This window comes from Coccidioides posadasii, chromosome 2 (genome assembly GCF_018416015.2).
Source record: "Coccidioides posadasii str. Silveira chromosome 2, complete sequence".
Lineage (NCBI taxonomy): Eukaryota > Fungi > Ascomycota > Eurotiomycetes > Onygenales > Onygenaceae > Coccidioides > Coccidioides posadasii.
In genome coordinates this window covers 3,324,156-3,343,140 of record NC_089408.1, presented here as the reverse complement: position 1 = coordinate 3,343,140, position 18,985 = coordinate 3,324,156, and the positions used below count along the sequence as shown (strand labels likewise).

Here is an 18,985-nt window from a genome sequence, read left to right as displayed (position 1 = left end):
ACTAAATAGAAATAATAAATATTCAGGTCATGTCTTTTGTGACAGTTAAAATATTATGTTGTAAATCTATTGCATTTTGTAAATGTATACGAAGTGCTCCGTAGAGGCGTCGCAGTACGGAGTACGGAGTACTCCATAGATTGATCTGTGTGGTAGGTGAGAGCTACCGTTAGTTTTCCCCCGTACGGAGTACAGGATTCCAGTCCAGCCAATCGGGAAATTCTAACCGACACCGTTGCCCCTCCGCTTTCATCATCGCCTCGGTTGAAAGTGAAACACATCCCCAAGCATCTGAAGGATTCCATTTTGGATGCACTATGCATGGATATTCCATTAAGTATAATGCGATAATTATGATAACGAGCGAGGTGCTCTAGTCAAGCCTGAACCCTTTTGGATTGCCAGTTTCAGTTTCTCCTGCTCGCCGTCCTGGTCTCTTCGCCCTTTCGATCGCCATTCCGTCTTTCATCAGTTGACATCTACCAAGGCGACGTTCGGTCATGGCAGACGCACTCTGCGGGCCTTCAAATGCGCTTCAGAATTTTCAGAAGCATGCTTCTACAGACAGAACTCTTCAGCAAGACCGAATATCATCACGTCATACTCCCACACAGGTAAGCCTGGCCTGTCATCCTGGTCCACAACCACTAGCACGCAGCGTTTACTGACCAGAATTACAAGGGCTTCCGGTCTCGTAACCCCAATGAAGGCACTCTAGATCCCGAGTTTCAGGCTTTTGAGTCCGGGCTTTCAGGCCCAGCTGTACCGGATATCCATAGTCCACCGGTCTTTCACGAAAGAGGGCCAGCTCTCTCCCCGTTAAACCACCACCCACAAAATTCTGGTTGGGCTTCCGATTTCCAAAACCTCCATATTTCAGCGCCATCTCCTTCAGTTGTTCAACATCGACTCCAAGCCCAGGTGGCTGTTCATGCCCCCGTTTCGTCGAGCTGGCATAATGAGTTTATCAACCAGGCCCAACCAAACTTGCAAAATCCGATACCGCAGAAGCAAATGATGCATAGCCCCATGGCGAATATGCCATATCAACCAATGAACACATTCGGGACAAACCACACAGACCAGTCCCATATACTCGAATCGCAGAACTCGCAGCCAGTAGAGGTTTTTGATGAGGTAGCGTTTGAAGCGGCATTCGCCGAGGCCCGCGCTGAGGTTGAACTACAAGAGAACAAGCTCCAGGAATTGGAAAATGAAACGCTAAATGAGGAGATATCGTTGGAACCAATAAAGATAGGGTCAGATACAATACCAGCACAGCAACCCGTTACAGATGAAGCCGAGGAACTTGCCCGAACGGCCGGCCAGCTACTCGAGAGCGTCAGTCACGATAAGAGCCAGAAGTTCAAAGAGAGCAATTTTCTTGCATTGATGCGGCAGCTTCGAGATCGCGAGGTCACGGTCGAAGGCGACGAATTCCGCCAAGTCAGTACCCTTCCATGAATTTTTCGGCTGCCCACACGGACGCTGGTACTCGATAAAATCCTTGAAGGTAACGCTCGTTTTTACTAATGTGCCTCTTAGGCGGCTCAACCTCTACATCCAGGTGGACCATATTACCCGGAACAGAGGAAGTTGTCGCGCAGATCCGATGCGGAGGATTCTCAAAATACTTTCATTCATCACGACGACACTAGTAAGTTTGGTGAGACTAGGCCACAGACGGGTGTTGCATGAAGATCAAATTATCGTCTCAATAGAGACCTGACTCTGGGACCCCAGATACTCGGCCACTTTCCTCCAATATCAAAGGTGCTAGGAAGATTTCTTCTGAAACCACGTGCGCCGTTAGTGCCGGGGCGGTGTCCAACGTTTTCCAAGGGAGACTTAACAGCGCAGCGGACAACAGTCCACTTAGAGGAGTCTGGGCACCATCACTAGTGAATCCCCGGGTTGGCTTTCCCGTGCCTTGCCTCTGTCCGCATTGTTTAGAGTCGCACGACATTATTATTTAGCTCTGCTAACTGACCAGAGAGATGCTGTCAACTGTTTTCGAGAGCCTGTTCCCTGAAAATGTATCTTACACGTTTAGTTTGTATGATAGTGCCAGCAAGGGATACCTTTTGAATCTACATTTTCTACCCTATGTAATGATTATCTCATATCAGGCACTCTGTACTCCGTACAGAATACACCTAAACAGATGACTGCTTGTGATAGTTTCGGGGAAGGTTAACACTCCAGGTGGTTGGAGAGGCCCTATTTGATGGAGAACCGCCACTTAGAATAGGAGACGATGACCGCCAAAACTTTGACCTCCAATTGTATGTCACTAATAGCGCCCTCTTTTCATTCACAACAATGCGCATCTTTAGACAAATGAAAGTCCATCAGATCCATCCCTGAAAATTTAATGTTTAAATATTGACTCCAAATTGCCCTGCCTGTCCGTTTGAAGCGCCGTGTACAAGACGTTAGCACCCCAATTCAGCTAGTAGGGTGTTGGGACAAACCCAGTCGAGATTCAAGCGCACCCATTCTGACCTTGCTATTGCAGGGGCCAAGGAGCACAAGGGCCATTATTTTACTGCTTCCAAATTAATAACTTCATCGCCTTGTCGAACCGACAGGATTCACTCGGCTCGCCTGCTAGGGCGCTGCCATATTGTGAGCGCTACACCTTCATCGTGGAGAACGACGACACATATCCTCCGCCACCTCCACCTCCCCATTCTCCTTCTCCTTCTCCCAGTTCTTCCTCCTCGAGTCCCCCGTCCCCTCGCCCGCCTCCCTTTTCGTCGCTCTACCTTCACCCCGAGCCTGAGTCTGAGCGGGTCAAAGACATAATCACAGGTTCAAGCGCTCCCTTCATTGCTCCTTTCGCGCCTGCTCCGCCCTTTGAGGAAAGTCCTGCCCTCTCTTCACCCGCAGCCGCATCCTCCGTTGTTACAGATACCAAAGCTGCTTTTTCGAGAGAAAAGAAAGGGGAATCCACAGGGAAAAGCTCAGACGACGCTGAGCCTCCTCCTCCTTACACCGAAGGATCCAGCCCTCTTCAATCATTTACATACGTCATGGCGGCTGCGGGAGGGGCAGCGAGTATCATTACTCAAGTGCAACAAACGGGAGGGCCGCCGCTCAATACGCTTGGAGGTATGTGTCGGAATCCTGTTCGATGAGTGGCCAGCCGTGATGGCGATGAACCCTTTTATAAAGAATGCCATTTTTTTGGTTGGAAAACTGATACATATCTCACTTTGATTTGCGTAGACATTGGAGGAGATGAGCATATTACTTTGGATCTACGGTTTGTGTCTCCCCTTTCGAAGAAACTTATGGCCGTCTGGACGATGATCGGGTTCTGATTTTCAGCGATTTTAGTGGCACTCGATTCACATTATCACGCGATGAATTACTCACTCTACCGGAGTTTGTATTACTGTCTCTTTTCCCCAACGGATTGCTTCCTGACAGCCATATGGGCGGATTCCACGAGGGAGATGTATACTCAGTCGACGTAAGTGGGTAGATGGATGTGGTTGGCTTCGAAATCATCCTTTTTTTGCCCTCGGCCTGTTTTAGACTAGATTCTTACGCTTTTTGACTAGTATGACCCTGTATCCCTTCAGTATATGCTAGATTTTTTCCGGACCGTGGCGCAGTCGATCCCGTCCCCATCTCCATCCCCGACTACTTCACCAGAAGGGGAGCAAGTCGACCCTATGCAGAGTGCCTCTAGAGATATGCTTCAGGATCGCGCGGGAATCATAGTACTTCGCGAGGACCTTGACTTCTACGTGATTCCACCCCATGCGGAAATTGACCATCCCGAGATGATGGAAATCAAGCGAGCTGCTGGCCGAGCTTTGCTCAAACAGGATGGAATCTTTTCCGGTCTCAAGAAAAGCGACGAGGCCGGAACGACAGAACAGCACCTGATCGAGATGTTAACGGCTGGGTGAGTCACATTTCCAATGTAGAGGTATGGTCAAGTATTAATCGGCCTACGTGTCCTAGCGGATTCAATCACAACGACCAGTGGGGACACCGCTCTGGAGAGCCCAATAAGGCTGTCATATGCAGCTTGGGATTAGCCAAATTGCGGACTGATATCCGGAGCGATATAGCTAATAACAATGCTGTTGGCATGGCCCAGAAATTGCTCCTTTTTTGGAGGAAGCCCGCGCGACGGTGTTGGTGGGAAGGTGTGGAGCTAGAAGGGATAGAAGGGGTAGAGGGCACACTTAAAGTCTGGATCCGTAGGGTTTGGACGCTTGAAATGGTATGTGTCTGGACGTTGGATTCCCTCCTATTATAGTTGCCTGAACCTACCAAACTAACCTGTTGCAGAGTGTGATTGGACTTCGTTGACGAAGGCATTTAATTCTCGATTTTCCCACCTGTTTTGGGCGATGAGGTTGATGATAATCCTCCTATCCTCAGCATGTGGTACAGTGGCAGTTTCCTATTTCATTCCTCCATGCTCAATATATCCCCCAAGTGTTATTGTATTTCCTGTTTCAAACAGTGAGAGCTAGATTATTGTATTGTTTCCTTTATTTGACGTCCTCGAAAGTTTTGTTCTGCATGGATCTATCCCTTGATGCTCATATTTGCCATTTTGACTCCACTTTGCTAGGTTTACCTGTCCTAAAGCCAACTTTGTATCTCCAAGTGGTTGCTTCTACTTGGTTCTTCTTTTCTTTTCCTTTCTTTTGGTACTAATGAATACACTTAGACAGATGTTGTATTCTTATATTTAGACCTTGGGTCATATGACATTTGAATTGCTTTCTATCCCCAGCTTCTGAGATGTGGATATACAAGTGTTATAACTTACAGTCTTAAAGATGTGGATGTCTCATCTATGGACACTTCTAATAATGTCTGTTTGATCAAGTGCCTGTCTATCAGCAACAGCATTGCTACGTCTAGTCTTGAGAAGGCGCGTCTGTCTGCCTTTTACTAAGGTGCGATGGGAAAAAGACGTGAACTGTGAGGAGACATGCGAACAAACCTAGGAATACAGAGTATATTTGTGCGAATCTGCTGAAAGCAACAATAAAATGGCTGACAGCTTCTCTATTCCTGGGCCTCTGTACATAAGATAGCCCATTATTCTGCGATATATTTCATTGCAGAGTTTCCAGCAAATAATGCGAGATAATGCCTGGCAACTTCCATTCTCCAGGTGGCCTGGCACCAGGAGACAGGGGTACATGTACTGCACTTAATTAAGCTAGATGTGTACTAGCGTACTTGACGAGTTAGTTAAAGGCTAATTTGGGTTGGATTTGAAGCTTACAGAGGTTAGCGTCCATCGATGATCACCTTTGGATGGAAGAGAGCCTTCACTGCCAGCAATCTTCTACTATCTTCTCTTTTACTTTTATTTTTATTTTATTTTTCTTCTCAGCTGTCTGTTGATATATGCTGACCTAACCAATTACTACAATTTTAAAAGGAAAGGGCTTTCAAGTGTGAACATCTTGTCTTTGTTCAAATCATCATATCTTTTTGGCTTTCGTTTTCTGCTCTGCGCATCATTGCGCCGGCACAACGGAATAGCTTGCGCAGGAAATGCTTCATTATCTCTAACCTGAGGAAATGTCTTTTCCCTTCGCTTCCGTTACTTCTTATTCCCCTCGCCTCCGCCAATATGCCAATGCCTTATTAACCCCGGTTCTTCCTGCGACGCAGACCCCGGCCTCTCGAACCACAAAGCGCGGGACCGCCGCGATAAACTACGCGGAGAATGACATCGATGAAGAAGACTTCGATGATAGCGATAGTACGCGCCGACCAACTGGCTTAAGAAGCCTCAAAAGGGAGGACATCCATCCGGATCGAGGACCAACAGGGGAGAAACTTGGAACAGAGATCTTCGCGCCCGCGAATGTACAGCCAAATTTCCGAGAATGGCTACTTCGAAGACGGCCAAAAGCAATGTAATGCGAAGTCTCCCTTCTTCCAGACGTATGGTGCGCTAACCAAGGTTTTTATGCATTACTAGGAAGGAAGTTCAGTTAACAGGCTATGGCCTGTTACCTCTCAACTTGGTTCCTATTCGCATCGATCTTGAAGTTCCTGCCCATCAGCCCCTTGAACCATTTCCCTTGCCTCGAAATTACCTTGAGTTAGGTATAAACCCTACGGCACCAGCGTATCGAAAGCCTGAAGCAGCTCCACCCTATAGGATTAAAGATTTCATTCTTTGGAATCTCCATGAGCCATTCATTACACCCGAGGAATATGCGGTTACATTTGTGCGTGAATTGGATTTGCCAAATTTGCCGATGATGGTAACGGCTGTCTGTAATCAAATCCGCCAACAGCTCGAGGAATATGCGGGCGTGGCGATGCATCCAATTTTCCAGAAAATACCCGCTTCAAAAAACACACTATCCCGTCCACAATATATTCCAGAATCGCCCACACCTGCTCAGATATCCGCTACCACCCCAGCTAACCAAGCTGACGCTGCTGGGAAGCAAGCAATATCACAGGGTGCTTCTTCCGACGACAATTCATTTAATACGGATGACGCGTATCGTTGTATTGTTATTTTGGATATCACTCTGCAAAATAAGCTATACACTGACAAATTCGAATGGTCCCTCCTCCATGATCAAGGCCTAGCGGATCAATTCGCCCGGATGACATGTGCAGACCTCAGTCTAGGACCTGAATGGGTAAACGTTATATCTCATGGCATCTGCGAGACTGTTCTTAAATTAAAGAAAGAAGCATGCGAAAGCGGTGGTTTAGTGGGAATTGGCGGGGATGGAGCCGAAATCGACAATCTAGCAGCGAACGGCCGAGAGGCTGGCTGGCGGTACGACCCCGACGGTTTGGGCGACGAATGGGAGCCTAGGGTTCAAATTCTGTCCAAGGAAGATATAGAAAAGCGTGAGGGAGATCGAGAACGGCAAATTCGAAGACTTCGACGGGAAACAGCCAGGTTCTCGTCGACGGCCAACATGAGCTTAGATATGACGCGTCAAAGCTCCGGCGGCTACTTTGATCTCCCAGATCCAGACACCCCCCTAGGTCGAGGTGAACGAAATAAGAGACGGCGTCGTGCCCGAAGTAATAGTCCAGCAAGTGGGACGCCCGGAGGTAGGGGTACTCCCGACGTTGGTGGCGTAGCGGGATATGGAGGTGGAGGAGGCACGCTCACTGATGCGTAAGAAGCGCTTATTCCTAAAATAGCAAAGAAAAAAGGAAAAAAAAAAGATGTGGCTACTAACATCCACGACAGGGAGAGACAAAGCTGGCGATGCGCCTATTGCTCCTGGCCAGGACACGCCACTTGGGCCGCGAGAGATGGGCCTGAGGGGCCAAAGGTATAGTCATTGCCCTGACGGCTTCTTCTTTTCCACGTTCTAATGACTATTTTACACAGGTTCTCTGCCAAAATTGCGGAGTGGAATATGAACGGGACGGCCGGTTACCAACGTGGTCGAAGAACCTTTTTGCCCCTCGACGAGTTCTCGCATAATGTGCATCTAAGCTGTGTGCTACGAGAAATCCTCATCTGCACCTTATTTCTCCTTTGGACGAAGTTGATTCAGACCGGTCTATCAGGTACCCGTTTTACCGTCTGCTGTACACAAAATGGGTTTGTTTGGCGTTTGAACCAGAAAGAAGGTTGTTTCCGTTCAGCAGGCGCGGCGCTAGCCACCGGACGATTGTTTTACTTGGCATGGTATTCGGGCATTCGGGGCTGTTTCATGGGCGTTTATGGTGACAGTCGGAGGATTTCCAGACTTTTTATGTTTCCAACAGGGTCTCAGCATGAGAATTGCCCCAAGGTATGTGGACTGAACTGAATGTTCCTGTTCTATGAAGTGTTCTGCTTCAACCTTACAGCTATGTAGACGAAAGCATCCTTTGTACGAGGTGTTACATACGTAGTCTGTGACCCGGTAGCCTAGCAAATATACCTGATTCTTTGACAGAGTAACAATCAGCTCCAGAGATTGACTGAGAGACCGCTAAACCAGGACTGTAGTTGATTGACACAGCCACTATTATCTGTTCTGACACCAAGTGCTGATACTGTGTTCAACCGAGTGTCACAAGAATGGTTGAATGTCACTGAACCTTGTAACCTGGGGTCTTGTAACCCTCTTGTCACACCAACACACCGAAAGCGAGCAAGCAAACCAGAAACTAGAGCAGCGGAAGTGGGCAGGGGTTTACCTTCAGGATATCCCGGGGGAAATACATGCATGTGCTCTGTGTTGTTGTTTGTCAATTTGTTCTTGAACGCTTGAAGGGGAGCGGTGGGCTAAGGTTTAACTAATTAAGCCAATCACCAGTCATCCCTATTGACAGCTGCAACAATTGCGAACAATAGGAGGACGACCTATTCATTCTCACCAAGGACTATCAATAATAGAGCGCTCCGAGTGCGTGGATCATATTCATGCAGTGCTGACGTCCAATCATGATGTGGGAGCAGGAATGTCATCCCCATCCTCAGTTACCCCTGGAGCTCATTCTCACAGTAACTGTGGGGGTTCATATGAGTGACTTCTTGGTCAATCAAAAAGACAAGAGTTCCATCGTTTCTATGTATGCAACTTAATGGAGTGAGCAATCGAGACGCAAGGTGCAATAATTGTCCTGAGTCCTATTGAAGGAGAGCTATGGCTCCATTATGCACTGCAATCTCTGCTTTCGTTGCCGTTATTTACGCAATACCGTCCCATTTTCCAGCCCTGTCCCAATGTACCATCCTTCCCATTTCTTTTTTCCTATTTATTGTCGTTATCCTTTGCTTTTTCTCTCATTTTCCCTTTGAGAGAGTACCTAGCCTCTCTACACAACCCAGTTAAATACTTAAAAAGAACTTCATTCCCTCTCAGCCTTTGATCTTTTCTAAGATCTATTCCGTATTGACTGACCCATTCTCATCTTCGGAGAACCCTTTATACCAATCGATGGTGCCCGAGCCCATTTCAAGTGGATTGCCGAAACCATTGCTGCACCGTCCCTTTTGATCGGGCTGGTTTATTTGCATATTGCAGTGTTTGTCACACTGCCGCCATCCTTTGCCCTGCGGATATATAAATCTACACCTGCTATTAGATTATTATTATTATTATTATTATTATTTTAACCATAGGATCCCTTCTCATCGTCATCCTCTTTCAAACCATAACCAACTTCCCACCAAGCACGTTCTGCAGCGCTAGTTCGCAATCTAATCCGATCCACATCTTTATCACACGTCTTATCTTTCTGACATACTCAGCAAGATGCTTCCTCCTTCGAACTCCATTAACCACCAGAATCTGAAACTGGCGGAATTTTTGGCAAGTCTTCAGAATCAACCCGCGCTGCCCGCCGCACCTCCCCCATATACTGCCGTTCAAACCAACGATGACTTGGACGTCGACGACGAGGAGGAAGATCCACTCCCCCCGATTGTGTTGAAGATTGACTCTTCAATCGTCGTTGATGGCCAAGCCAACACCATCGCAATTCCGGCATCCTTTGGGCCAAATCTCGAAAATGGAAAGACTGCTCCATCCGAGCTCCGGCCAACAGTTTCCAATAGTGGCGCGATGCAGCAGCTCCAGCAACAAAGACAAGTGAAATCTGCCCAGATTGCCTCGTCAGTCATGGCAGCAATGAAAGCCTCCGGTATTTTGAATGATCGGGAGACTGGAATGTCCCGTCCGATCGAGATCCATATAAATTCCGGGATACATGTCAAGGGGTTCAAGAATGTTGTGTGCCTGGGATTAAAACGTCGAACGGAAGCAAATTCGCCGCCAACAACTCCATGTGAGGCCCGAGAGGGAGGAAGAAAAAGACGGGCTCAATCAGTATGTCTCCTAACATCGTGTATTTGCGTTTGTTTTGGTCGGGCCGTCGAACTTCAGCTTTTCTAACGCCTTAATTCCAGGAGCCCATCGAGCTTCCAAATCCAAAAAAACGCAGTATCTAAATGACTTACTCTTTTTATTATTTGATAATGACCGACAACGAGGTTCGAGTGGCGACCGAAATTTCCGTCACGAGTGAGACGAGCCGTAATCTGGCCTAATATATGACCCAAAAGAAGCAAATTCTTATGGAGAGTTACTGCTCGGCTACCATCAACGTCGGACGCAGCTCTACCACCCTTGGTCTTCCCACTTTTAGCGATAGTCCGATTTCTTGACCATGGCCTCGAGGCCCATTGCTAAATATTGGTTTCCTTCCTGCCTCTTCTACGAGCTAGGAGTGGAATTGGGACTCTCACCTTTGTTTCATTCACCTGTAAAACAGTGCCAAAGACACTCTTGGCTGTGGAGAAAAAAAAAAAAAGTTAGAAGAACAGACCAAAGTTTGGACCGGGTAGTGTGTACCTATTATTTTCTCTCTGTGACCAAAAAGCAATACGACCCATGATGATCACATATGCAATTCCTTTCAGGATTCCTGTACGGAGTACGGAGTATAAAAGGGCTTTACAAATAGAGTGTACACAATATTTTCATCACTGAACTTTCCTGCCATTCCTCAAGCCGTGGAGTTGGAATGATGCTTTGAGCACCAGTAGTGTATGTCTCCAGGTATCTAAGCAAAAGAACAGGATATCGTTCTGGAAGCGTTGCACCATTCACGAGATCAAGAAATCAAGGGGGGGCACGGCGGCGCCTGTTGGCGAGTGGACTCCGTACCATGCTCCGTGTAACTCCTAAACCGTTTTCCCCAGGTCGGCATTGGCCCAAGACCTTACACTTGCCGGGGTGGCGCTAACCAGACAACCAGTCTCTAAACTTACGCTAGTCTATTTTAAGACTTGGCACCTCGTGAGGTTACGTCTTGGCGGCAGCTGCGGCTGATGCTTGGGTCGGCCTCGTTCTGAACCGTCGAATGGCCGCTAGTATACAACGTCATGATTGTCCGGAGAGGTGCGCACTTGTCTCAAGGTATTCGCGCCTTCAAAAGGTACCTGATCGTCGCTACCATCTCCTTTTGCCATCTTCCACGCCTCTCATGCCTGCATAGCATATATCCTTGACACCTTTCAACCACACCTTACAAGCCTTTTGCCTCTTGTCATTGAACCAATCGCAGAGGTGGGGCCCCCCACGATGAATTGCTCAGTGCTATCTCTTAAAGAAGAGAATTTTTCTCTTCACTGTTGCAAAGATCTCTTCGTTAATTCTTTTCCCTGTGTCTCTCGTTTCTTGGTCTGGACCTAGGATTTTACCTCCCTTGCTTCCTTCTTGCACCTCCCCACAACCATCGACAATATGGGCCGTGAGGGAGACAGGGCTCCCACACCCCACAGTGCCGTCTCTACCGCGGTGAAATCTGTTTCTCTGACATCAGAATCCCCGGACCTGGAGAAGCACGTGGATTCGTCATTTACCATCCGCCGGGCTTCTGATCCCAAGAGCGCCACCGTTGGGAGTAGTGAGTCCGTGAGCAATGCGAATTTCAAGCCGTCCGCGGACCATACCCATCGCAAGCTTAAGCCCAGGCATATCCAGCTAATCGGAATCGGAGGAACAATTGGAACGGCTCTGTTTGTCCAGATAGGCACCGGCTTGATGAGTGGTGGGCCCGCGAATTTGTTCATGGCCTTCACCTTATGGTACGTCTACTCCTAAGATCGACCTCAGTTGGCTGAGGAAAATCACCATTCTTCTTTTTCTTTGTTCCACTTGTCTATTTTATGTAATTTCTCTTATGATTAGCTTTGGCAAGCTATGATTTATTGTTGTTTATACAGAGACAACAAGTTTATCTCATGATCTTTATCGTATGGTCCATTTGCAAATGTCTAGGTCGGAAAGGCTCTTATGTTCAACTACTTAAGAGTTAAGGTAAGAAAGGCCGGGCTACTGAATGCAGAGCGACCTTATTTCTTTCATTGGATTGGAATCCGCCAAACCAGAGATTATCGATAGAAGCTTGCAATGAACTTGTGCATTTCTTTTCTGTCACTTGAAACAACTGGAATCTCATACCGATCGTGAAAAACTAGGAGTACCTTTATTCTGGCTGTTACTATGTGTATGGCAACTCCCTCCGTTCATTCTGACTCCAAGTGAACCCCGGTTTTCTTTCCCAACCCCGAAGATGACATCGCGGTATTCACGATGCTCCAATAAGCACCATTCCATACAGGCCCAAATGCGGTTTCCCGGAGCACTTGTCTCTCCAGTGGCCCAAACACCTCTTTTTTTTGGGGGGTGGACTATTCGCCCTTTTTCCTTCCTTAACATTACCCGCTGGAAATATATGTGCTAAGACATGGATCCCGTGACACGGAGAATAGGCATGGCTGAAATGGTCACATATCTACCAATCTCTTCACCTTTCATCCGGTTCGCTGGTCGCTACGTGGACGAGGCGTTTGGCGTTGCCGCCGGATACAATTTTTTCGTCTTCGAAGCTGCCATGGTGCCCTTTGAAATCGTTGCTTGCAACTTCATCATCCATTACTGGAGCGATATCGTTCCTGCTGCGGTCATTATTTCGATCGTAATTGTGATCTATGCGTGCGTGCTCTCCATTCCCTGCTCGACCGGATATTTTATTGCGTCCGTTCAACTTGATTTTATGCAAGAGCGAAGAATTTGGATTCTTGCTGACTATAGTTAGGATAATCAATTTCTTCGCCGTTCATTGGTACGGGGAGTCAGAATTTTGGCTGGCTATAGGTAAAGCCCTACTCATCATCGCATTAATCATATATACTTTCATTGTCATGCTTGGGGGCAACCCAATCGGGGACCGTTTTGGATTCCGGTACTGGCGTGACCCAGGGAGCTTTGCAGAGTTACATAAGACGGGAGATCTTGGCAGGTTTCTAGGATTCTTACAGTGCCTAATTCAGGCGAGTTTCACGATTGCCGGCCCGGACTATGTGTCAATGGCTGCCGGTGAGGCCGAAAATCCGCGGGAGTCAATGCCCCGAGCGTACAATGCCGTCTTTTACCGATTAACGTCGTTTTTCATTCTGGGAAGCTTGGCTGTAGGCATCAATGTACCCTACAACGACCCGACTATGAAGGATGCTTTTACCAAAGGTCTCCCAGGTGCTGCTGCATCCCCGTACGTCATATCAATGAACAGGCTGAAGATCCCGATTTTCCCGCACATTGTGAACGCGATGGTTCTCATGGCCGCATTCAGCGCAGGTAATAGCTACGTTTACTGCGCCAGTCGGAGCCTCTACGGTCTTGCCCTCGAGGGCAAAGCACCTCGAATCTTCACTCGTTGCACCAAAAACGGAGTACCGACGTATTGTGTGATGCTCGTTCTTCTAATCGCCCTATTGAGCTTTCTTCAAGTTTCCAACAGCGCCGGTGTAGTGTTGCAGTGGTTTGTCAGCCTAGTCACGGCGTCTCAGCTGATCAACTTCTCAATAATGGCGTTCACCTACATTCGATTTAAGAAGGCATGCGATGCGCAGGGCCTGTCTCGCGATTCCCTGCCATTCAAGTCCCCTTGGCAACCGTTCCTAGCGTGGTACGCCTTCGTGGGTTGTGCTATTATGGCAGTTGTGGGTGGATACACCGTCTTCTTGCCTGGTAAATGGGACGTACCGACTTTTCTGTTCTCGTATACGATGGTCGCTGTTGTTCCATTCCTGTTTATTGGCTGGAAAGTCTTCAAACGTACCAGGTTTCTCAAGCCAACGGAAGTAGACCTGATGCAAGATCTAGATGAGATTGAAGAGTATACGAGAAATTTTGTCCCGCAGCCACCGAGGTAAGAATCTCTTCGTACCCGTTCACCGGCCTGCAGTTGTCCATACCGCTTCCTACTCGAAGCAATCTGTGTTCACCATTAGAGTACTGATTTGTGGTATGGTACAGGAACACAGTGGAAAAGATCCTCGACAAGATGTTTTGATTTCTAGACGATATCCTGAACGGCGCATCAAAACCCACCGTACGCGGCGAACTTTTTATGGAATGGAGAGGATGGGCGGACAGCATAATTTTGACCAGTTTTCAACGATTATAGGGTAGATTTAGGAAGCAATTTGGTTTTGCAGTTGGGAACGACTCGATGCGGGGCGCAACTAGTCGCCAAGGATACGCTGGGAACTACTTACAGAATAGAGATTCATTGCATCGATCCTTCGTCATTTTCTGTTGGCAATGTCAAACGCGTACAGGATTCTGGTTGAATTTGATTATTAATGAGCATGGCGGACTCCAGGGTAAAATTCAAGATAACTATATGTATTATTCTGCTAACATGATATACATATTTCCTCTGATTACATGATGTTTAAAAGTGGGGATGTTGGTTGCACCCAGGAGGATCAACATCCGTGGTCATGATCAGTGGCCTGACATGTACCCACGTGTTAGGCCCCTAGTAGACTCAGGGCCTCAAGACTCATTTCCCAGTTAAGGAAATCTACTACCGCTTTGAAATAGCCAGTCAAAGGCCTCCCAAGCTAGAGCAACATAAAATCGAGCTCTGGGCCATCTGTTTGTAGCCGGGAGCAATCGTTTGCCGTGAAGAGTACCTATGAACAGCCCGCTACCGAAACCACCAATTGACCTGAAAGGAGATACAAGATTAGCAAGAGGTGGTTGATAAGGCAAAGGATGGCGGGGTGAATGCCACCCAGAAGATAATATCGAAAATAGTGTCAAACTCACCGATGCAGTAATGCCTTGGCCGACGCCTTTGATACTATGCCACCAACCCATTGGGATAAAGATTCCATCACCTGCATTGACCACAGCTTCATATCCATATTCTTCTCCATTTTTTCCCTGCTCCAACCGTATGTTATCATCATTTTGGCGATCTCCCCATATTTCCTGATCCAGCAACTGTTTTTCCAGACCGTACATCATATCCTCACCACGGAGCGCTGCGCTTCGAGAGCCACCACTCCTTCCCATTCGCTCTCTCACACGGTCAAATACGCCTAGTCCAACGTTTGCAGGGAGCAATCTCACGTGTTTCGTGCCCGCCAACTGCACGAATACGTTCGGGTTTGGATCCCTGTGCAAGGGTGTGTAAGTAGGTGCTATTCCAATCCAAACATTGGTGTCATAAATATCCCCCTTTCCTGCACCCGTAACATACGACGGGGCTGCGAAATCGTCACGCAGCGGTGCTGCTAGGTCGAGGAGTTGGCATTGGGCAAGGTACAAATGGGCATTTGGTCCTGCGGATTTGTCGGTGACTTGAGAAGTTCCCTCCAGACCGGAGCTTTGAACGGATCGAGCCCAGTCGAGGAACAAGCTCAACGGCGCGTGAAATCGCTTAAATGATTCCTCCGGCTGAGAATTGCCATTGAAGGCTGTGGTCGTCAGTTCGAGGGGGACATGACAGTCGCCGTACTGCTCGAGGTAGTCATAATTGAAGGACTGGACGGAAGAATTGTCACCACTGATTGAAGACGGAGCAGTGAACCACCGGGATATGGCAGGTAAGTCTCGAAACTGGCCTCGTGGTAAAACAACTGGAATCTGTGGCCTGAAGTAGGATTCCCGGAACGCTGCAAGGCTGTTATTCTCAGTCAAGGTGTTCAACGCAACAAATCGGCGTATTTTTGAGGGCGATTGAAGGGCTCTCTTCATCCCTTTGAGAAGCTGTGCACCATCAATTGTTGCTGCTTTTCGACACTCCCCGTGGCTCGTGTGCTGCGTTCTCGGATACTGGTTCTGACTGCCTGACTGCCGGTCGCTCGGAAACTAAAATAGGCCAAGCGGCTTTTCGCTTTCCCCAGAAAATGAGCCCTCCACCCCCTCATGGATAGAGTTCAACCTCAACACGGAGTCGCCCACCAGGCTAGAAGCCTGCAACACTCACTCACGGTCGGCATCTACCATTTTGCAAATCAGGCAATCGTAATGTCTGCTAAATCTCCAGCCTCGAGCGCGCCAGCTCCCAATGAGACTCAGCCCCCACCCGCCAACAGCACCGGTGAAACAAAGCGAAAGGCGGAACCAAACAGCGGAACTCAGACGCGGACAAAGCGGAATCGATACATCTCCTTGGCTTGGTAAGTCAAAGTTATCAAAAAAAGCTATTCGTGGCTTTGCAACTAACTGTGGACGTGTAGCAACGAATGCAAGCGTCGGAAGATCAAATGCAATGGCCAGGTGCCCTGCCAGCGCTGTGGACACCTGGGCCTGGAATGTATGGTTTTGCTCGTTGAATTTTTGTTTTCCACATTTGCATGGCTAATGAAAGTGCTTCGCAGGCCTCTATGCGCCAAATTGTTGTAGTAGTAATTTCAAAGAGTCCGAGTAAGTTTTTTTTTTTTTTTTTGGTTGAATGCCTCTCATACCTTCCTCTGCAATTGCCCTACTGTTATAGCTGTCGTCTAACTTCACCTTTGTGTGTAATGCAGAGAATTCCGGTCTATGAAAAAACATATCGAACAGCTACAGGAACAAGTGAATACATTGTTCTCCAATATCACCGAGCTTTATCGTAAATCGGAGTCTACCCCTATTGACCCCAGCCAGTTCAGTCGGGAAGCATCACGATCGATATCCGGGCAGCCTCCCGTTTACGATGGGCATAATGTGCCACCGACAAAGCCCCGCTCGAAGCATCCACGATTCCATGGCCCAACGAGCACGGCATTCAATTTCGATGTCGCTAAATCAAGCCTCCAAACCATGGGCATCGCGCCTGTTGATGATGGAACACACGAGCTTTTCACAGCGCAGGATGCGACTCCCGCCCAAACCCCTCCACAACAAGCGTTAGCCTACCCACAGCTGCTTGCTCACCCGAACAAAGATCCACTCTGGGTCATCAAGCGAGAAGAGGCCATTCGATTATGTCGAAATTATGAGGAAGAAATAGGTCTCATGTATCCAATATTCGATATCGAGAAGCTTATCACACAAACCAATCTTCTGTTTACGTTCCTCGAGGCTGCTGATCGGACAGGCTTTGCTAAGCGTTTTAAGCCGGGTGCCGACTGCCTGAGCGACGATGACACAAGTAATCTGAAGATGGTGCTGGCGGTTGCTCTTATTGTCGAAGGCAACGGGGAAAGCCCATTGGGCGCAAGGTTTTACAACAGTGTAAAACATAACGTGGAGGCCAACCTCTGGGAGCCTGGTGATGTAAAGACCATAAAGCTTCTTGCTCTCGTGGTAAGCATGGTTATATTTTACGATGATTTTCGTCCGGCGAAGGCTCATAGAACCTTAGGCAACCTACCACTTCCACACGGACAATGATGCCTTGGCGTATCGTTTGATCGGGATAGCAGCACGAATGTGCGTTGAAATAGGGCTGCATCGTCGAGATGCTGTCTTGAAGGCATTCAACAACGAGGAAGAGTTGATATCTGTGAACAAACTTTTCTGGTCTATTTATTGTTTAGACCGGCGATGGAGTATTGGAACCGGGCTGCCTTTTACAATTCAAGATGAAGATATCGATCCATATTTGCCGGAGCCGGTGAGTCGCTTCTTTGAAATACTTTGTATTGAATGTGTTGGTTCCTAATTGTCGTAAAACAAAGGATGACTCTGCTCCATACTTAAGGTCGATGGTTGCATATTGCCGACTTAGCTCGAAGATCTGGTACTCTGGAGTTGGTTCCGAGGGAGCGGCAGCAATAAAGCGAGATAAGATCGAGTTTTTGGATTATCAAGTCTTGCAATGGATGAAACACGTCCCTGAAGGCCTTAGATTCTACTCTGTTGAGCCCTCCCCGAATTCGGAGCCCGTCAGTAGGGCAGTACAGCGTCTACGCTTGCTGTTACACATCCGTGGCAACCATTTAAGGATTCTCATATATCGCCCAGTTTTGCACTCAGCTACGAGTATCATGGAAAATATGCCATATGCACAAACTGTCGTGGACATTGCCAAGGACACGATTCGTGTCTTGACCAGACTCAACCAAACGACAGATATTTACCGATCGCAACAGATGCTGTTTAATTATTTCCTTGTTGCTGCTCTTGCCGTCCTATTTTTGGCGGTATCTCATGCTCCTGTCGAGTTCAACCGGCAGGTGCGAGATGAATTTTATATGGCGTTGGATTTGGTCAAGGGCATCAGCACGAAGTCCTATGTGTCTAAGAGGTTGTGGAAGACAATCAAAGGCCTTCGGGAGATTGGAGAAAAGCTAGGCCTATTCCCGCGAAGTATTGGATCGGAACCTAATGACCCACACTCTACCGCCGCTGTAGCGATGGCCGGACTAGCAGGTCATCCGATGGAAGTTTTATCTGCGACTTATGCTGGAGTCAACGCCAATAATGAATTGGGCAACAGCCCTGTGAATGGACTTCAGATGAGCAATGAGTTGACAAATCTCTTCGAAGCTATGGGCGCATACGGAGGTTATCTCCACGCTGGGGGTGGGGAGGGACTGAACGGGGAATTCGTGCACCCCGAAGGTGAATTGCATCATATTACCGAAGGGCTCCCAGCCGGGCTTGCTAACGAAGGAGAATTCTCACGGATTGTACGAGACTTGTTTTGACATCCTTGCCGATCAAATTTGTCATACAACCAACTGTATTTGAGGTAGCGAAGTATATCTGTTTGTTCATGACTTTGGGGTGTATTGGTAGGAGCAGCATAGTCTGTCTCGAGGAACAACATTGCTTCTCGCCTGGTTGTTTTTCTTTTATTTGTTTAAAGCCATTTCGGTTTAGATATTGTTATCCACAGTCCGTACAACTAAAGGATATCATCTCCTTCTCCATCAATACTTTCCATTCATCATTGGCCGGACGGTGCATTCCTTCATTCTGTCGCCATGTCCGAATTTCTCGCACGGTCGTGCTAGTGGCTTGGCATCGGTGGCTGGATTGATCACGTGATGAGACCTGAATGTCCCACTGGATGAGGAAAGAGGGACATCTTGAGGGTTCACCGTTATGCTTATTTTCGTTGTTGGGCACTGTGTGTTGATTGTCTTGCAATTTACCCCCATGTTGCTGCTTGAGCCCATTGGTATCTTCTGTATCAGGTCACTTCTTCTAAGACCTTTATAGCACTTATATCCATCCAAATCTGGATGCAGTGCAGGACCCTTACCTGACTAGCACCT

General features: G+C 47.8%; 8 protein-coding genes across 8 annotated transcripts; 7 read left to right on the top strand and 1 right to left on the bottom strand.

Annotated features, from left to right (window-relative positions):
• The first annotated feature begins 344 nt into the window (after window positions 1–344).
• On the top strand, window positions 345–2,072 carry D8B26_003629 (uncharacterized protein). The gene is made up of 3 exons (XM_003068148.2): window positions 345–614; window positions 682–1,446; window positions 1,546–2,072. The coding sequence occupies exons 1-3, from the start codon at window positions 501–503 to the stop codon at window positions 1,696–1,698; spliced, it is 1,032 nt and encodes a 343-aa protein (XP_003068194.2). The 5' UTR covers window positions 345–500; the 3' UTR covers window positions 1,699–2,072.
• Window positions 2,073–2,359: 287 nt separating this feature from the next.
• D8B26_003628 (uncharacterized protein) lies at window positions 2,360–4,622 on the top strand. The gene is made up of 7 exons (XM_066124210.1): window positions 2,360–2,434; window positions 2,519–3,114; window positions 3,232–3,268; window positions 3,343–3,478; window positions 3,570–3,919; window positions 3,979–4,243; window positions 4,312–4,622. The coding sequence occupies exons 2-7, from the start codon at window positions 3,036–3,038 to the stop codon at window positions 4,330–4,332; spliced, it is 888 nt and encodes a 295-aa protein (XP_065980289.1). The 5' UTR covers window positions 2,360–2,434; window positions 2,519–3,035; the 3' UTR covers window positions 4,333–4,622.
• An 875-nt stretch (window positions 4,623–5,497) lies between these two features.
• On the top strand, window positions 5,498–7,910 carry SFH1 (Chromatin structure remodeling complex protein sfh1). The gene is made up of 4 exons (XM_003068150.2): window positions 5,498–5,909; window positions 5,975–7,147; window positions 7,223–7,307; window positions 7,367–7,910. Exons 1-4 carry the CDS (start codon window positions 5,569–5,571, stop codon window positions 7,460–7,462), a joined length of 1,695 nt encoding a protein of 564 aa, XP_003068196.1. The 5' UTR covers window positions 5,498–5,568; the 3' UTR covers window positions 7,463–7,910.
• Window positions 7,911–9,095: 1,185 nt separating this feature from the next.
• D8B26_003626 (uncharacterized protein) lies at window positions 9,096–10,377 on the top strand. The gene is made up of 2 exons (XM_003068151.2): window positions 9,096–9,800; window positions 9,881–10,377. Exons 1-2 carry the CDS (start codon window positions 9,228–9,230, stop codon window positions 9,920–9,922), a joined length of 615 nt encoding a protein of 204 aa, XP_003068197.1. The 5' UTR covers window positions 9,096–9,227; the 3' UTR covers window positions 9,923–10,377.
• An 842-nt stretch (window positions 10,378–11,219) lies between these two features.
• Window positions 11,220–11,579, top strand: D8B26_003625 (uncharacterized protein; the record flags this gene model as incomplete). Its single annotated transcript, XM_066124209.1, has 1 exon — window positions 11,220–11,579. The coding sequence occupies one exon, from the start codon at window positions 11,220–11,222 to the stop codon at window positions 11,577–11,579; it is 360 nt and encodes a 119-aa protein (XP_065980288.1).
• A 646-nt stretch (window positions 11,580–12,225) lies between these two features.
• D8B26_003624 (uncharacterized protein) lies at window positions 12,226–13,833 on the top strand (the record flags this gene model as incomplete). Its single annotated transcript, XM_003068152.2, has 3 exons — window positions 12,226–12,473; window positions 12,577–13,689; window positions 13,797–13,833. The coding sequence occupies 3 exons, from the start codon at window positions 12,226–12,228 to the stop codon at window positions 13,831–13,833; spliced, it is 1,398 nt and encodes a 465-aa protein (XP_003068198.2).
• Window positions 13,834–14,200: 367 nt separating this feature from the next.
• Window positions 14,201–15,530, bottom strand: D8B26_003623 (uncharacterized protein; the record flags this gene model as incomplete). Its single annotated transcript, XM_003068154.2, has 2 exons — window positions 14,201–14,496; window positions 14,598–15,530. 2 exons carry the CDS (start codon window positions 15,528–15,530, stop codon window positions 14,476–14,478), a joined length of 954 nt encoding a protein of 317 aa, XP_003068200.1. The 3' UTR covers window positions 14,201–14,475.
• Window positions 15,531–15,644: 114 nt separating this feature from the next.
• D8B26_003622 (uncharacterized protein) lies at window positions 15,645–18,635 on the top strand. The gene is made up of 5 exons (XM_066124208.1): window positions 15,645–15,955; window positions 16,016–16,202; window positions 16,307–17,066; window positions 17,125–17,376; window positions 17,441–18,635. The coding sequence occupies exons 3-5, from the start codon at window positions 16,320–16,322 to the stop codon at window positions 18,410–18,412; spliced, it is 1,971 nt and encodes a 656-aa protein (XP_065980287.1). The 5' UTR covers window positions 15,645–15,955; window positions 16,016–16,202; window positions 16,307–16,319; the 3' UTR covers window positions 18,413–18,635.
• Window positions 18,636–18,985: the final 350 nt, after the last annotated feature.

Excerpts from the sequence above, each read along its gene's own strand:
- D8B26_003628 (XM_066124210.1), top strand. The coding sequence starts at position 3,036 with ATGGCGGCTGCGGGAGGGGCAGCGAGTATCATTACTCAAGTGCAACAA. Across the intron at positions 3,115-3,231 it reads GCCGCTCAATACGCTTGGAG|ACATTGGAGGAGATGAGCAT; the intron begins GTATGTGTCGGA and ends TGATTTGCGTAG. Across the intron at positions 3,479-3,569 it reads GAGATGTATACTCAGTCGAC|TATGACCCTGTATCCCTTCA; the intron begins GTAAGTGGGTAG and ends CTTTTTGACTAG.
- D8B26_003629 (XM_003068148.2), top strand. The coding sequence starts at position 501 with ATGGCAGACGCACTCTGCGGGCCTTCAAATGCGCTTCAGAATTTTCAG. Across the intron at positions 615-681 it reads CACGTCATACTCCCACACAG|GGCTTCCGGTCTCGTAACCC; the intron begins GTAAGCCTGGCC and ends CAGAATTACAAG. Across the intron at positions 1,447-1,545 it reads AAGGCGACGAATTCCGCCAA|GCGGCTCAACCTCTACATCC; the intron begins GTCAGTACCCTT and ends TGTGCCTCTTAG.
- SFH1 (XM_003068150.2), top strand. The coding sequence starts at position 5,569 with ATGTCTTTTCCCTTCGCTTCCGTTACTTCTTATTCCCCTCGCCTCCGC. Across the intron at positions 5,910-5,974 it reads CGAAGACGGCCAAAAGCAAT|GAAGGAAGTTCAGTTAACAG; the intron begins GTAATGCGAAGT and ends ATGCATTACTAG. Across the intron at positions 7,148-7,222 it reads GGAGGCACGCTCACTGATGC|GGAGAGACAAAGCTGGCGAT; the intron begins GTAAGAAGCGCT and ends CATCCACGACAG.
- D8B26_003626 (XM_003068151.2), top strand. The coding sequence starts at position 9,228 with ATGCTTCCTCCTTCGAACTCCATTAACCACCAGAATCTGAAACTGGCG. Across the intron at positions 9,801-9,880 it reads GAAAAAGACGGGCTCAATCA|GAGCCCATCGAGCTTCCAAA; the intron begins GTATGTCTCCTA and ends CCTTAATTCCAG.
- D8B26_003622 (XM_066124208.1), top strand. The coding sequence starts at position 16,320 with ATGAAAAAACATATCGAACAGCTACAGGAACAAGTGAATACATTGTTC. Across the intron at positions 17,067-17,124 it reads TAAAGCTTCTTGCTCTCGTG|GCAACCTACCACTTCCACAC; the intron begins GTAAGCATGGTT and ends ATAGAACCTTAG. Across the intron at positions 17,377-17,440 it reads ATCCATATTTGCCGGAGCCG|GATGACTCTGCTCCATACTT; the intron begins GTGAGTCGCTTC and ends CGTAAAACAAAG.